This window comes from Crocodylus porosus, unplaced genomic scaffold (assembly GCF_001723895.1).
Source record: "Crocodylus porosus isolate Cpor-Errol unplaced genomic scaffold, CroPor_comp1, whole genome shotgun sequence".
NCBI classification, from domain to species: domain Eukaryota; kingdom Metazoa; phylum Chordata; order Crocodylia; family Crocodylidae; genus Crocodylus; species Crocodylus porosus.
The window spans coordinates 965289-981225 of NW_017728940.1; the positions used below are offsets into that span (position 1 = coordinate 965289).

Below are 15937 nucleotides of genomic sequence, written 5' to 3' on the forward strand. Positions count from 1 at the left end.
CAAGGAAGGTCATTCTTGGTAGTTTCCCCTCAGCTCTGGAGCTCCCTCACCCTTGGGGCCTGCCCAGCCCGGACCTCTGGAAGTACTTTAACAGCTTCCTATTTGGGCAGGCATTTAGCAGGCGTGACTAAGCTGGGATATTGCTTGGGGAAAAGCGGGGGTTATGTATCCAATGTCAATCTGTTAGCAGCTTTTATAACTTATTTTGTCTCTTCCTCTCACAGCCACCCAGAGCCCACATTAGGCAGGGAGGCACAGACACCAATAAACTGATAAAAGCAGCCCACAGAAAATTCCCCAGGGCTAAGTGTCATCTGAACAGCTGCTGCTTTCAGAGCAATGGGCGTATGTCATTCCCACAGCTATTACAGGCCAAAAGCATCCTCCCTACACAGCTGAGCGCTGAAGAGCCCCCAGGGCTGCTCATGCAGCTCCATGCCAATGACACACATGCTCCAAAATCCATGCATGCAGCCTCTGCTGCATACGGCCACGCAGCGACAGGCGACATGCTCGCGGCTGGGGCTGGGAAGCAACTCACGTCCTGGTTGGACATATCCCAGTACGGCCTCTCTCCGTAGGACATCACTTCCCACATGACAATGCCGAAGCTCCACACGTCGCTGGCTGAGCTGAAGTGCTGGTACTGGATGGCCTCGGGGGCTGACCACAGCACGAGGCTCTTTCCTCCCTGCCAAGGGAAAAGCAGGAGAAAGGAGGTTCTCACCTGCTGTGGTCTCTGCCCGGCACCTCCCCATGTGCAGCACAGGCCCCGCACCATTAAAAATGGAATAAGGCACCAGGCGAGATGGCAGAGCCACATCTTGAAATATTCACTCTGCCAGAGGAGCTGATGGCACACTAGCCTCAATATTTAATGGAGATGCTGCTGCAGTGGTGAGAGCAGCCTGCCCTTCACTCCTGACATGTGCTCCTGGAAGGAGTCGGTGCCTCATGGCTGCGCTAAGAGGCTCCTCTCAGCTCTTCCCCCTCAGCCAGAGAGAAGGGAGCAGAGGGGCTGGAGGACCTCATGCCTTGCTCCTGGAGCTGCAGAAACCAATGTGGGGTCTCGGGGGCTGCTCCCAGGCTCTCCCACCACTCATTAGTGCTAATGAGCTTTCCATCCCTGGTGTGAGAGAAGGCCAAGGTACAATACAGGCTCAGAGCACAAGGACTACTGCTCCTCCCCTCCCTTTCCCATGGCTGTCCACCCTGGCAGGAGCTGGCACGACAGAGCTGCTGAGTGCCCCCCAGGATTGGCTCCAGAGACTAGAAACTGCCCCCTCCAAGTCTCTTCGAAGCTGCCCCCCTGCCAGCATCTCCTGCAAGCCCCACACAGAGAGACGGGATCCGGGGGCTGCGGGCACTGCAGTCTGCCGCCTCTGTACCCTGGTGCTGCCAGAGCTCCCTGACAGCCAGAAGTGTTTGTCTGCTTGAGGAATGTGTCGACTCTTAAATATTAATGCTGTGAGTCACATGATGATCTCACACCTTCAGCTCACTTCCAGTGGCTGCAGGATGTTCAAACAAGCCCAATTAATTGCTTTCCAGTTAAAAAAAAACGTGCACTGGTTTCTTCCCTCCCAAGAGGAAGGTGCAGAGCCCACTCCATGCCCTGCTCTGCCACCCTGCCGCTTACCATGGTGGTGAAGATGGTCTCCATCTTATCCTCCTGTGGCTGCCGGAAGCCGGATATTTTGCAAACCAGGTTGCTGTTCACCAGCACCTTGTGGGCAGCCAGGCTCCGATGCACATAGCCCATCTCTGTCAGGTATTTCATGCCAGCAGCGATCCCGTGCAGCATGCCTATCAGCTGCATGGTTGTGAACTGCCCCTCATGCTTCTGCAAGACAGCAAGGAGGCAGCCCAGCATGGGTCAGCATGGCTCTACGTGGCACCAGCAAGCGCTCCAGCGGGCAAGGGACAGGCTGGCAGGCTGCACGCACTCACCCGCAGGAAGGAATCCAGCACCCCATTCCCCATGTACTCCAGCACCGTCATCATGGTGTTCCCTGGGCAGAGAGGCAGAAGAGGGGGTTACTTTGAGCAAACTCCCAAGCACTGGGCAGCCAATGACCCTCCTACTCGCATCTCGCACTAGGCCACTGGCTGAGCCCAGCCTGCCCTTCGTGGGAGCCTCTACGGATGGTGGGGGGGTTGTCAGTGCAAGGAAGTGGAGCCTGAGCTGAGAAGGGGATGGGGCGTCCAGTTACTGTCCCGGGTTCTTTCCCTTAATGGCTCAAAGGCCTGGTAAACTTGTCACGACAACGTCTCTCTCTAAGGCACAGAGATTCCTCCCATCCAACTAAGGCTGAAGAAATACAGGTGGGAGGTGCTGGCTGAGCCACGGGCACAGGAGCGTGGGAGAGGAAGGGCCCTCCAGGGCTGTGATAGGCAGGGCGCTGCACGACCTCCCTAAATATCCGCTCACCCACAACCAGAAGGAACATCCCAAACATTAGACACCCCGTTACATGCCACAGGTGAAAGCAGGGGACCAGGCAAGCCAGGCTCAAAGGGAAAGCAAAAGGAGGGGAAGAAAATCAAACTATAACAGTTGCTAAAAGAAAGGAAAAGGAAACACCCTGGAGCCCAGGGGAGACAGCTGCTGTCCAGATTACAACCTACAGCAAGTCAGCTGGGTGTCTGCATTCGTAAAGGGGCTGTATGGGAGGCGACCCGGCCTCTGCGCCCGTGGTAGCGGTGGCTGAGACAAGCTGGCCTGTCTCTCACAGGCTGGGAGAAGCCTCCTCGATGGGGGCTTTGCTGGAGCAGCCAAGGGGGTAAAGAGCACACGTGTAACCTCCGCAGAGCTGGTGCAGTCGTGCTGAGAGGCTAGCGGGGCAGGTCTAATTGGATGCCGATACCGCCTCGCTCTTCTTTCCCTGCCAGTCCAGGCTTTTCCCTGGTGCCCTACTTTCCCTCAGCCACGTTTCCGCAGTTCACAACCCCTAGTTTATCTGAATTCTTTTCTCTCCGCCGTTTCTTATACATTGCTGTTTAATTTCTCACGGCAGCCTTCTCTTTGCCCTTCAGCCAAGACAGGCTTTTAGCTCTTAGCTTTGTCCTCTCTCTTGATTGTGCAATTGTGGCTTTTCAGCCCTCTAACAAACTCTTCCAACACAACTCCCAATTTTCAGTCGCGCTTGTTCCGCCTACATTTTTCCATCCAGTCGATTTCATTCAATTTTCCTCGGCTTTGGGGAAATGGCCTTTCTGCAGCTAGAGGCCTCGCAAAAGAGTTTTTAAAAAAATCGGTGAAAAACGAAAGTAATCCTAGAATCAAAAGTGCCAACCCATTACTAGACAGAGACAGTTAAAATAAAACAGAAAAGGCAGAAATACTCAATAAATGCTTCTGTAGCAGGAGAAAGCCACAGAATGATGTACTCATATCCCATGAAGATGATGCTGTACTTTCCAGTCCATTAGTAACTAGAAAGGATCTGGAGATAAACATGTTTAAATAGGCAGCTTGTACTCCAGAGCCCTGAGGAGATTTCTGGACCACCGGCTTTCATTTTTAATAGGTCTTGGAGACAGTGGGGAAGTGCCAGGAAGCTGGAAGAATGCTCCTGGATGATGCCAGCACTCCAAAAGAGAAGTGAGGTGATGCAGCGAATGATGCAGGGCTTGGCCTGTGTCGACCCCAAGCACAGAAGTGACTATGTGCAAGCCAGCTGGTATAGGAGCGAAGGGCAGGAACTGAATCAAGGCCCCTCAGCTCAGGTTTATGGCAAGCAGGCCTGCTCTTGTCCTTTGTGAGTTAGCTGGACAGATGAACTGCTTAGACTTCTGTGAGGCATCCTGACTTGGTATCGCAAGACATGCGGAGCCAAACGCCAGTGGAGCACGTGAAGAACTGGCTGGGCAACAGGTGGTCATCCACAGCAAATCCTCAGACGGGCAGGTTTCTAGAGGGGCTCTTCATGGACCAATGCAAGACATAGAACTATAGGCAAGGAGGGTTGAAGGGGCCTCAGGAGGTCACATCTAGTCCAACCCCTGCTCCAAGCAGGACCAGCCCCAACTACTTCATCCCAGCCAAAGCTTTGCTGAGCTGGGTCTTAAAAACCTCCAAGGATGGAGACTCCACCACCACTCTGGGGAGCCTGTTCCAGTGCTTCACCACCCTCCTCATGAGAGTTTTCCCCAGTATCCAAATATGACATGACACCACTTGACACTGCCCTCAGCGATCTGGGAATAAATGTAGCGATGCTGCTGAGAATGTTTGCAGCCGGCAAGGCTGGCCCAGCAAAGTGAAGCCAAAGCAGTGGTACAGCATGACCCGGGGCTCATTCAAACAGAAGTGTTGAAATGCAGCCAAGTGCCATGTTCGACATCCAGGACTCAGAGCAAGGCATGCAGCTGCAGAGCCAATGCTCTGGATAGCAAAGGGGGGGTGTCCTCACCTCTGTGCACAGACTGCAACATGGCACATGGTTTTGGGGTTTGAAAAGCTGCTTTGCAGTGCTGTGCTAGCAACCATGGGAACCAGAGCTACTGGGAGCATGGGGAAACCTTGAGACATATCCACCATCGGGGCAAGGACTTTCTTCTGCTTTGAAACAGCCTCATGTCCGCCAAGCGGAGGAGGCAGGTCCCCACAGGCGTGTGATCTGTCTCCCTGAACCAGGCTCATTATCTCCTCAAGCATTAGCACTGAGAGGGGCGAGTCTGCTCAGGGCACAGGGCCCTCCACTCCTCCATCACAAAAGGGGAGTGTGAGTGGGCAATCAGGGTTTCTGATGATATAATTACCCGTGATGGAGCTGTTCATGGAAATGGCACAATTTACACGCACGCACATGCACACACACACACACACACACAGGGAGACAGGTAGCATCAGAGGCAGAGAACAAGCAGGCATGCGGGTTGCATTTATAAACAAGAACTGGGACTGGCAGACAGCGAGGCATGAATGATGGAGTGTCTGTTATGATGGTACTTATGCACTTGACCATCAAGGGACTAATTTCAGCGTGTCTGAGCTGCACGTAGAGGCTCAGCTCAGCATCCCAGGGCCTGATTCCCTGAGACAGCTGGGTCTGATCCTGATGTTTGATCTGCCTGCTTTATCCAGCTACAGGCCTGGGCCTCAGGCCAGTGATGGGTTTTGTGTGGAGGAATTGAGAGGGGCTCCGTGTGCTGACCGGAGGTGGAGGGCTGAAGCTGTGACGCTAGGAGGAGCACCACTGAGGCATGCCACGTTACGTGCCCAGTGAAACACGTGGGCTGACAGTGGCACAACCGTCTCTGGGCATACACGGGTACTAGCAAGCAGGAGCTTGCTCCACTGCATGCAGAGCTCAGCTACCCAGGAGGCAGGAAGCAATGCACAGGGACCCCTCTACTGACAGACCCGGTCCATCAGCTTCTATGGAAACACTCAATTAACCACCAGATGCGTGCCAGACTTCCAGAAGCAATTGCATGGCCTTTTCAGCCACCAGCCACTGCCCAAGCCCGTTACCAGGCCAGTGCTGCTGCATTAAAGACCCAGACGGTGTGGCAGGTAATTAAGGGAACAATTGGCATCCTTCCTGCTCTTCCATGGGCCCATGGCTTTCAATTGCTTTTAAATCACACGGTGCACGACGCAGCACTGCAGTTGCTGGGCTCAGCTCGGGGAGTGCACCACTTCATTTGATGGGGACCAATTAGCACATGGATGGCTTCCTGTCGGCTGATTGGGGCAGCACGTGGGGACACAGAGTGCCTGTCTGATTGCATCGCCCTGCTGCTACCGGGCTCTCAAGACCCTCAGTCCATCTCTCCACACGGCCAGTGACAGGGCCCCTTGGAACTGCCTTGGCACTGACGCCTCTGTCCTCACTGCCGCATGTGGTTCTGCTTGGCATCAGCAGGAAACAGGTCAGGAAGGGACCATGGTCATTTGCTCTAATTAAATAATTCCCACTCAGGTTCCCCTGCGTTCACAGCAGCTTGCATGTACCACAAATGCATGCTACTGCCTGTACCTTGTGCCTCTGAGGCCTGCTGTCCCTGTCGACAGAGCAGGAGCTGAGAGTCCCGCTCCCCCTCATTAGCTTTGATCATAAACCTCAGATGAAGCTCAGGCAGTCGGACATTTCACAAAGCTCCCTGGTCCCTGCTGTGAGCCGCACGCACTCTCAGACCTCTGACATGAGTGAGAGAGGTGAGGACCCCTCTCTCCTAGCCCCCTACCAGATGCTTTGATCTCAGCTGCACCCTGGATGTTTCAGTGATCAACTGCCCAAACACTTTGAGAGGCCTCATCTTACTGTGAACATGGCTGTAGCACCCGCTAGCAGGGTTTTTCAGGCTAAACGAGGACAGGGACACAGCACCGTGGCAAACCCAGCACCTTGGGGGACTTCAGGGGGATTTAATCAGCAATCAGGGCTCCTGGGGGGCTAAGGGGAAGAGGCCCAGCTGCTATTGGCAAAGCCATGCTTTGGTTGAGCTCATGCTAAGGCACTCAGCACCCTCACCTCCCAGTACCACAAGAGGCAGAGGAGCCTCACCGCCTTGGAGGTGCCGTGCACGTGCCCCCTCTGCACCGTGGTGCACAGTGCTGCTACCTTGGGTGATGACGCCTTCCAGGCGGATGATGTTAGAGTGGTCGAACTGGCCCATGGTGCTGGCTTCTGCCAGGAAGGCGCGTTTCTGCTTGTCTGAGCAGCCTGCGCGGAGGGTCTGGATGGCCACCAGCAGCTCCCGCTTGCTGGGGAGTTTCAAGCAGCCCCGGCAGACTTCCCCGAACTCACCTGGGCAGGGGAGAGACAAGAGTTACCAAGCGCCTGCAGCCACGTCCTGGCCCCTGCAATGGTGCCTATACACTATGCTCCCGAGGGCTGGGGCCGGATTGCTCCATTGTTAGTCACAGGCCAGGAGAAAAGGAGATGGTCCTATAGCAGGTTGGATTTAGGTCTTCCTCAAACCTTCAACATCACCAGGAGCGCCAGGCTGCAATGTCTGACCAGAGCAAGGACTCTGGCAGAAGGTGACACACTGCTCAGTGTACAAGGCACACATGGGACAAAGCAGGACTGGATGGGCTGTGCTAGGAGTCAGGCCCCTCCTACGGTGACCTGGGAAATTAATGCAAACCACGCTGGACAAGTTTTCCTAGCTGGCTGTCTTTCCCCTGTGCACAGCAGCTCCAGGCCCTTGCTCAGACGACTGTCAAGACTCCCTCGTCCCCACCCGTGTCTGACAGTCCTTGGTCTCCATGCCGAAACTGCTGGCTTTGTCCTCCCTCTGCCTTTCCTTCCCATCCTAGCAGGATTTGGAGAAATAACCCCAGAGCAGCCTGGCTCCCAGCATGGGCTGGCCTTGGTGATTAAAGCAATGGGCCTGGAGAAGGGATTTTAATTTGCTTTTAAGTCCTAGGCAGCAGAGCTGATGGAAATCAATACATCAGCGCGTTAATATATTTGTACATCAATCTCAGGTGCTGCCAAGCTGCCGAGAAGCAGAGAACTGCTGATGGTCCCAGGGAGCCCCTCCTCATGTCTGTCTGCTCTCTCTGCCCCAGAGAGCAACCAGGGACACAGAGTCAAAGGCCTAGATCACATCCTAACTGACCATGCACTCTTCTCCCTGGACAAGAGCAAAGCTGGAAGCCCCAGGGAGGTGGGCTGGATGAGTAGGGAGGAAGACTGCAAGGACTGGGACTCTTCAGTGTGGAAAGGAAAAGGCTGAGGGGGGATGTGATACAGTCTAAAGAGTCAGGAGAGTGTGGACAAAAGCAGCAGGGAGCTGTTACTCACCCAGCCTACAATACTATGACTCGGGGGCAGGCACCTGAAAGTATCAGGACTGGTTTAAAACAACCAGGGAAGCACTTTATTAAAACACCAGGGGTCCACTCACTGCTGTGGGAAGCAGAGAGCAGAACTGGGCTCAAAAAGGGATGATTCATGGAGGACCGGCCTATTGGGTGCTATGAAACACAGCAGTCAGAGGTAGGGGTGTCTCAGACAGCCCTAAATCACTGGGGGCAGATGGGGGGGGGGGTCTGGCAGGGGATGGGTCACTCCACACATGCCCCAGACATTTTCTCTCCCCTGAAGCACTTGCTTTTGCCCCTGTCAAGGTGGACCAGAGGTGTGCCCCAGTGTGGTCCTGCTTACATGCCATGGGGAGCAGCTTGGGGTTTTGTGGGCTTCCCGAGGGGCTGGACAGGGCCAAGGAAGAAAACGTCTACACTGAGTAGACCCCCCTGCCGGACACTCACGGATCCCCAAGCCTCAGTGACACAGGTGTCCCCAGCCTCATCCAAGTGCGGGAGACCCAATGAGGTCTCTGCAGCCCTCCCCCCATCTCCCAGCGAGAGCACGTGCCTGTCCCGATAATCCTCTCGATCTTGATGCTGGCGTCATCGAGCTCCTTGGCAAAGAGATGCACAGCCTGCATGGGGTCCTCGCAGGTGTCGGGGTCGATGTATGTCCTCCGCGTGGGGATCTTGACTGTGGCACACAGCGGGGACAAGCAGTGGCAGTGTGAGTTGGGCACACAGCGCCCTCTCCTCCCCACTCTGCTGCTCCTGGATCCCCAGCTCCAGGTGACATAGCTGGGCAGGCTGGGAGTGAGAGACCTGCAGTCCCCCGTGCTTAATCCCAGCCTTGACTTTAGGCCAGTCTTCCTCTCCAGACTTCTCTCTTGGGCACAGCGGCCGGGGGGAAGCTGTGCACAACCCCTCAGAAGCACCGATGCACTTCGAGTAAACAGAAACCAATGCTCTGTGGCACCATCTCCAGGACCCAGGCTGCCTCTCTCAGGGGTGTCTGGGGAGGCACAGAGCTCCGTGCTACCACCAGAGCTGCTGGATTGAGCTGGGGCAGGTTTGCTAGCAGCTGCCTGCTGAGAGCGCCAGACAGAGGGAGGCTAAAGGCTGTTCCCAGTCAAAAGGAGCAGAGTCTATCAGCTTGGCCCTGCCTTGCTCTGCACATCCACGAGCATCTGCCTGAGCTTCTGCCCCAACTCATTGGGCTTTCAGTGCTCTCCTGGGAGGCCAGGCCCAGCAGGGAAGACAAAGCCCTCGACTACAGCACGCACAGCCCAGGGACTACCTGCTGAGCACACAGCTGCTGCACTCTCCTGCACGTGCTGCTGATACCCGAGGCTGGGACTAAGGCACCAGCAGTGCACAAGCTGCCGGCAGCACCTGCTGCTACACCCCAGCATGCCCTGATTTGTGTGGGAAACCCTCCACAAATGTTCAGGTCTCATTCAGCAGCAAGGGAAGAACTCCCAAAGCAGCCTAAAGCCCATCAGCAGAGCCAAGAGACTCCCCTGCTTCTGACATGCTTCAGGGAGCAGATCATCTGTGCGCTGTGCCCACCAGCAGTGGGAATCCAATGCACTCGACTGGGCTGACATTTGAATTTCCTTTGACAAAGGCTGCCTATGAAATCATCAGCACTTGGTAATAAAGAGCTGTCCCCTGGGCAGCCACATCCCTGAATCCCCATGTGTGGGAAGCTGGCAGGGTCATGCATACGCCCTGTCTATTCCCACCACCTGGTGATCTCCATGCTCACCCGGCACCCTGCACACCACAAGGACAGACGCTGGCTTATGAAGCTGTCAAACCAGCTGTCTCTCCAGCGCTGTGCAGCACTGCACCAGCTTTCTCTGGGCTGTCGCAGGATGACAGCCCCTCCAAAGGAAGCATCCAGGGCTTCCTTTGCAGGGAGCAGGCTTACGAAGAACAGCAAAGTACCCACAGTAAACAGTACTTACAGTGGAAGTACAGCTCCTCATCCCCATCCTGGCTGGCTTTGCTGTACCCACATTGTCTGCAAGAAGAACGAACAGCCAGGCATTAGTCTCTGGTGGAATATGGGGCCTGAGGGTGCTGGCCAGCCCTCTGGCACACACCACACAAGGAGCCAAGGCAAGGCAGGTCCTAACACTGGGCATTGCTGCCACCTCTGTGCACCACCCCCCAGCGGCAGGGAATTACTGAGGCTGGGAGGTAATAACTCAGAGCTGCATGAATAGGGCACATAGGGATGCCCCATGTGCAAGAAACATGGACCATGAGTGTTGGTGCCAGAAGCCAAAGAGTAGAGGTCAAATCCTCCCTGGGCATCAACATCAAGGCAAGTTCTGGCTCAGGGGGACAGTGAGGGTCTGGGGAGAGCCTCTCTCAGCCCTAGACAGGCCACACTAAGGGCTGCCACCACCAGGCATTTGTGGGCGCCAGTTCTTTTGCACAGCCTGGTGCATTCAGAGACACTGTGAGAAGGAATTCACATCCAGCCACATTTCTGTCTTCTCCATCATCACTGTGTCTCCCTTACAAAGAGACAGGTGAAGCTCTGTGCAACTGGCCTGTCCTCTACTTGATCCTAAGCTTGTTTCAAAAGCAAAAAGCCTGTGGGCTTCTTTGGAAGCAGGCGCTGTCCCCATAAGGACTAGGCACTATGTGCAGGAGAGGCCCATCACCTCCTGAGACCCCCTTGCTGCTCCCCACCGCCAGGCAGGACAGGCTGGCAGGCAAGGACTGCACTTCAGGGGCAACGTGATGCAGGGCACCTGCCAATGCCTTTTCATTCCTCGGTGTTTCCCACCGTAAACTCTTTTCCTTGTTTTAGGTTCAGTTTCTTCTTTTGAAGTTAAAAATTACATCCCATTAAACTGAAACATCTGGCACATGAATGGAGACGTCTCTGTGAACCCTCACGCCCACTCTAGCAGCCTTGACAGTGGGGACAGAAACTAGCATGAGCGGCACCAGTGATAGCACAATTATCTGCTTCAGCGCCCAGCCCCGGCCCACTGCACAGCAGCATCTCAATGCAGGGAACAGGGCAGGGAGGAGACACCGAGAACAACTAGCCACCTCCTTGGCGTTAAAACCCAACAACTGTCTCCAGCATTTGCCATTGTGACCATCTCAACACACATGGGACATCTCTGTGGGTGACCCATGGGACGGGAGTCTGATGATGCCAGTCCCAGAGCTGGGAGCTGCAGCTCATCCAGTACAGGGACCACACTGGAACCAGTGCAGTGGTTTTTTGCCTGCCTGGTCGTGCAGCTGGTTCTCCAAACGCTGCAACAAATGGGGCAGGTGAAGCTCTCCCCCAGCTGTGCTCACAGGGTCAGACACACCAGGAGGCTATGAGGGACAACAGAGTTACAGCCTCGTGCATCCTAGGATGAGTGGCTTACCTTCTCCAGATCATCACCCCGATCACCATGGAAACCAGTACAATGAGCCCAGCGATGGCCACAACGACGATGACGATGACTGGGTTCTGCTCGCTCGAAGCCACGGTCACTACCGAGTGAAGCGACACAGGGGTCAGGCTTAGGGGGCAGGGTGCTGGAGTGGCCAAGGCCTTAGGCACTATTGCAGGGCCCTGGCAGCATGATGGCACATGAGCCAGGGCAGAGCATCCTTCCCCCACCACCCCCCTCATCTGGACTCAGCCTGCAATGGGAACAGGGCAGTGGGGTTGTCCACAAAAAAGAGCAGGGGGCAGGAAGAGGAACAACCCTCAGACTTCCCTCCCTTTGGCATCATCAGATACCCAGAAAGGGGCACGGTAGGCCCCTGGAACATGTTCTCAGTGGGCAGAAAACCTTGTCTGATCCTACCCTGCTGCAGCTGCAGGGAGGAGAATCCCACCCGGGTTTGTGTGACGGCCACAAGCCATCAGACAACCGTCTTGCTATAGCGCTATGGTCATGTCAGGCCTGGGCACACTGGATGGAGGGAATTGCTAGCAGGAAGGCAGCAGTGTTTCAGGCTTGCAACACCCTGTGGCAAATCCCCCAGCCCCACCCCAATCAAAACTTTTCAGCAACTGAGAGCTGGGATCTGGGCCTAAGAAACCGAAGGCCGTGACACTCCAGGTAAGGCTCTCAACGTGCTTCAGTTCAACACTCTCTGCAGCCCCAAGAATCCTCTCCGAGCCCCAGATCAGCATTCCTGACAGCAAAGACAACGCCTCCCGCTTCAGCAAGGATATGGAGAAGCCTCTTTTGCAGGCATGACACTGCCTCTCATCACTCCTATGATTTACATTCCCATTCAGTGCTGAAAGCCAGAGCTGGTGCAACCGGATTAAAGCGCAGGACAATACCAGTCATCCCCTGAGCTCTCAAACGCAGCACAAACTCCTCGTTCTGCTCTCTGGAAATATTCCCATGTCTAGGCAGGGAATGTATTAAAATATATGACTTGCCAATGGTTTCCCTTCGTCACCTTAATCCCCCCTCTCCTTCTTCTGCAAACAGAGGTTTTAGATAACTACATTCTATACAAAACATTTTATTGGATTCAATTCATTCTGCAAATGCCTTCTGTGTGGTAAACAGATGCAATTTAAAGCCCTGTTAAACACAATCGGCAAGATCCAGATGGAGTCAGCCATCTCCAGGCCTGCGTCTCCACTCTGGGTGGGTGACTAAGCTCAAACCAACCCTCTTGCCGAGACCTTCTAGCCAGTGACATCAGCTAGGGCCCCGATACACCAGAACAGCCCTGACACACCGTGCTCGTGCTGCCCAGCATAGGCACCAAGGGGACTGAGCTCTTTGCAAGCCAGGAGTCTTTGTGGGGAGAGCCATCACTGGATTTTCAGGCGGGATGACGTAGCCAGCTTTCCTTGAATCAACCCCACTCGGCATGACCCTGCCCAGAGACGAGGTGGCACAGGGAAAGGGCCTCCCAGAGCTTGGCCGGCAAGGGCTGATGCTTGTTCCCACCCAGCAGTGCTTGGTGACCCCCTGGCAGGGAGTGGGAGGCCCAATTCTAACAACCCACCCCCAGCACCCGAGAGCCTGGCTGGTGCTTTCTGCTTTGCTGGCCAGGATGGGGCTGCCCATCTCTGGGGCTGGGTCCAGCCCTGCTGCCAGTGCCCCTCCAAAGGCAGCTTTTACATTAAACAAGCACAACTGGGGCTAGCTAGGAAAGTCTCTGCCCTGCATGGAGGGCGACAGGGTAAGCTTGGAGGAAGGGCTCAGGCCCTGCATAACAGGAAGGCAATGCACTCAGCATGAAGGCTGCTGCAGGGAGAAGTGCCAGGACAGCCTTGCACTTACGCTCTCCCAGGGTTTCCACCTCGATGCTAGGGCTGTAGTTCCCATAGTCCTGAGCAGCGGACGCCCGGATCTGGAAGATGTAGATGGTGCCCGGCTTCAGGTTCTGGATGGTCACGGCAGTTGCTGCAGTTTTCACGGTTGAGTAGCTCTGATCCCTTTGATCCTGCAACGTGATGACACAGCAGAGCCTGAGTGGGACAAACGCCACTGCGCGGAGCAGACCAGCACAGCTGCTGCCTGGCCTGGCCGCGGTGCCTCTGTGCCTGCCCAAGTTAGGAGTTTCCTCAAGGCTCCACGAACCACAAACACCTGGAACAGGAGTGGGGTAAAGATGATGCAGGTGGGGCTGGGGATGCATGGGGCATAGAGGAGGGGCTGGGGAAAGGCGAGGGCCTGACGTCTTTCCCCATTTGAGCCAACTGATGGCTGTGGGGGCTCGAGAGCAGCACCATCCAGCCCACAGCATCCCACCCTCTGGTCCAGGGCACGGCCCCAGCTGGAACCGTGAGCAGGTCCAGGCAGCCAAAGGACACGGCATGCACACACACATGCACATACGCGTGCACTCGCCAACCTGCTCGGCCAGGAACAGCTGTGCTCACAACCTGCAGTGGGTCCCTGTACCCCTCCACAGCGCCGTCTGTCCATGGCAGGGCAGCCAGGAGCTGGCACTGAGGGTCTGTAAGCCCACTTGCTCCCAGGTACTGCATGGAGCCAATGGCCAGCTCGACAGCCCTCAGCACCCCATCTCCTTCACAGCACCTGTGGGCCAGCACTGGAAGCTAACACTAAACCTGTATCCCCTCCATCCAATGCTTGCTCTGACACACACAACACAGGCCCTAGAGGGGACCCAGTATGTTCCTATAGCATCAGCGGGAGCCAGCTGGCCATGAGGACAGCTGCCCCGGGGCCTGGCACTGTCCTAGCTCTGCAGTTCCCAGCAGGCCACCTGTGCAGCCTGGAGGAAGGCTCGCTCCCAGCGTGTTGGGGTAACAGGAAAACTGTCTCCGTGGTGAACTCCTCTGGGGTGGCTCTGAGAAAACAGCATGCTGCTGGGTGTTTGCAAACAGCCAGATGTGAGTGCTCCAGGAACCCATAACGGTGTGATGGTGGGGGGAAGTCTATTCAGCCCCTGGCATTCCCTGCGTGAAGGGAGTAGCTCCTCTCAGGAGGCCCATGACTGCCACTGGTGCAGAGGCCTGGGGCTGGGAACACTCATGGTCTGTCCATGTGTCCATCCCTGCACAACGAGAGGTGCTGGGATGGACAGGACTGTCTATCCAAGGCTAGAGCATGTTGGGGCAGTAGGGAGGAGCTCTGTCTCCATGCAGCAGGAGGGGTGCTCTGGCCATGCTCTGTGCACTGCTGCAGCGCCTCCAGAGAGTAACCACAGCACCACAGATACCACTCAGACCCCTCTCCAGAGATGTGCAGCTGTTGTGTGCTGGCAGCGCAGGGACCTGTGCCCCGCACCTGGCTGCTTCTGGGTGAGGGTGTCTGCCACCTTCCTACCAGCTTGGCTGCACCAGGGCCCTGCCTTGGCTGCTTTCCGTTGGGCACCTTGCAAGATCAGTGATAGCACAAGTAGCAAGATAGCGGTGAAAAGGGTTTCACTGCCTGTTTTCCACCCCACAGCAGGCTAGCAGGGTGCATGTGTGGGTGCATGCATGGGTACAGGACGTGGGGTATGTCACTCTCGGGTCAGATCTGAGATCACCCCATTTATAAGCAAGCAACTGCTGCACTGCAGAGTCAATCTCACCATTCAAGCTGGAGGCGGCGTGGCTGGTAGCTGATGTCACCCAGCATCTCTTGGTGGCAGCTTTTTGCTAAGAAAGGATGGCATCGTGTTTCAGCGCCCACCCTCAACATATCCCTCTCTTGCACGCCAGTAGGTAGTCTGGATCCAGAGACTACACATCTGCTGCAGGCTGGCTGGTTTCCAGCATGTCACTGGCATGCGGCACAGCGTGTTTGATGTGTGATGAGTTTCATGACGGGCCCAAGCACAGACAGACAGGTTCATTTGCAGAATCGTGTGATAAACTGCATTGATTTTGACTTTCACAGAGTTGCAGAACAGCTGGGTTGGCAGATCCCTCAGGCAGTTGCATCTAAACCAACCTCCTGCTTGAGGGAGGATCATCCTTGACTAACCAGCCCGGCCAAATGTCTGTCATCCCTGCTCTTAACCACTTCCAAGGAGGGGGATTCCTCAGTCTCTCTGGGCAGCCAGTTCCAGTGCTGAACCACCATCCTAATGAGAATGACATGGGAGATAGTGCCAAAAGCCTTGCTAAAGACAAGGTACTCTACCTCCACTGCTCTCCCCATCCAGCCCATCACTTTGCCCTAGAAGGAAATCAGGCTGGAACAGGGCTTGTTCTTGCCAAATCCATCCTGGTGGTTCCTGATCATCCTATTCTGATTCAGGTGCTTAGAAATAGAGTCCTTGATGAACTGCTCCAGGATTTTTGCAGGCAGAGAGGCCAGGCTGACTGGTTTGCAACCCCCCAGATCCTCCTCCTTCCCTTTCCTAAAGAGGAGCACCATATTTGCCCTTTTCCAGCCATCCAGGACCTCACCTGACCTCCAAGAGTTCTCAGTGATGACAACCAAGCTCAGCTTGGATAACTGTACAAGGAAAACTATTAGTGAGAGAGCCGGGGAAGACACGCAAACCCCACAGCATCCATCAAACAGCTGCCATTTTGTACTTTAAACACTGCCATGGAAAATGTTTGTTGTTTTCCCCGCCACCACAAATCACTGGCCTAATACCCCGAGGCAATGGCGATCAGCCCTGCGCTAACAAGAGGCCTAAGGTCTAATATCTGGGGAGGTATCAGTGCTAGAAGCCAAGGTCTGAGCCTGTGAGAGG

General features: G+C 55.3%; 1 protein-coding gene and 1 long non-coding RNA gene across 4 annotated transcripts in view; one reads left to right on the forward strand and one right to left on the reverse strand.

Annotated features, from left to right (window-relative positions):
• The window catches only part of LOC109318581, a 28702-nt gene extending 14590 nt beyond the window's left edge, over positions 1-14112 (forward strand). The window contains exon 3 of the long non-coding RNA XR_002103282.1: positions 14102-14112. This is a non-coding gene — a long non-coding RNA (uncharacterized LOC109318581). The remainder of the gene's footprint in view (positions 1-14101) is intronic.
• EPHA10 (EPH receptor A10) overlaps positions 1-15937 on the reverse strand; it is a 51007-nt gene that overhangs the window by 1829 nt on the left and 33241 nt on the right. For 2 of the 3 annotated variants that reach the window (XM_019547909.1, XM_019547908.1), the window contains 2 exons: positions 13054-13216; positions 11196-11284 (listed from right to left, as the gene is read on the reverse strand). In XM_019547909.1, coding sequence (XP_019403454.1) covers positions 13080-13216 — 137 coding nt within the window. In that variant the 3' untranslated portion in view covers positions 11196-11284; positions 13054-13079. Of the gene's footprint in view, positions 1-541; positions 692-1639; positions 1844-1950; positions 2013-6572; positions 6759-8336; positions 8463-9738; positions 9795-11175; positions 11285-13053; positions 13217-15937 lie in introns of those variants that run through there. The other variant, XM_019547907.1, reaches the window with a different exon arrangement.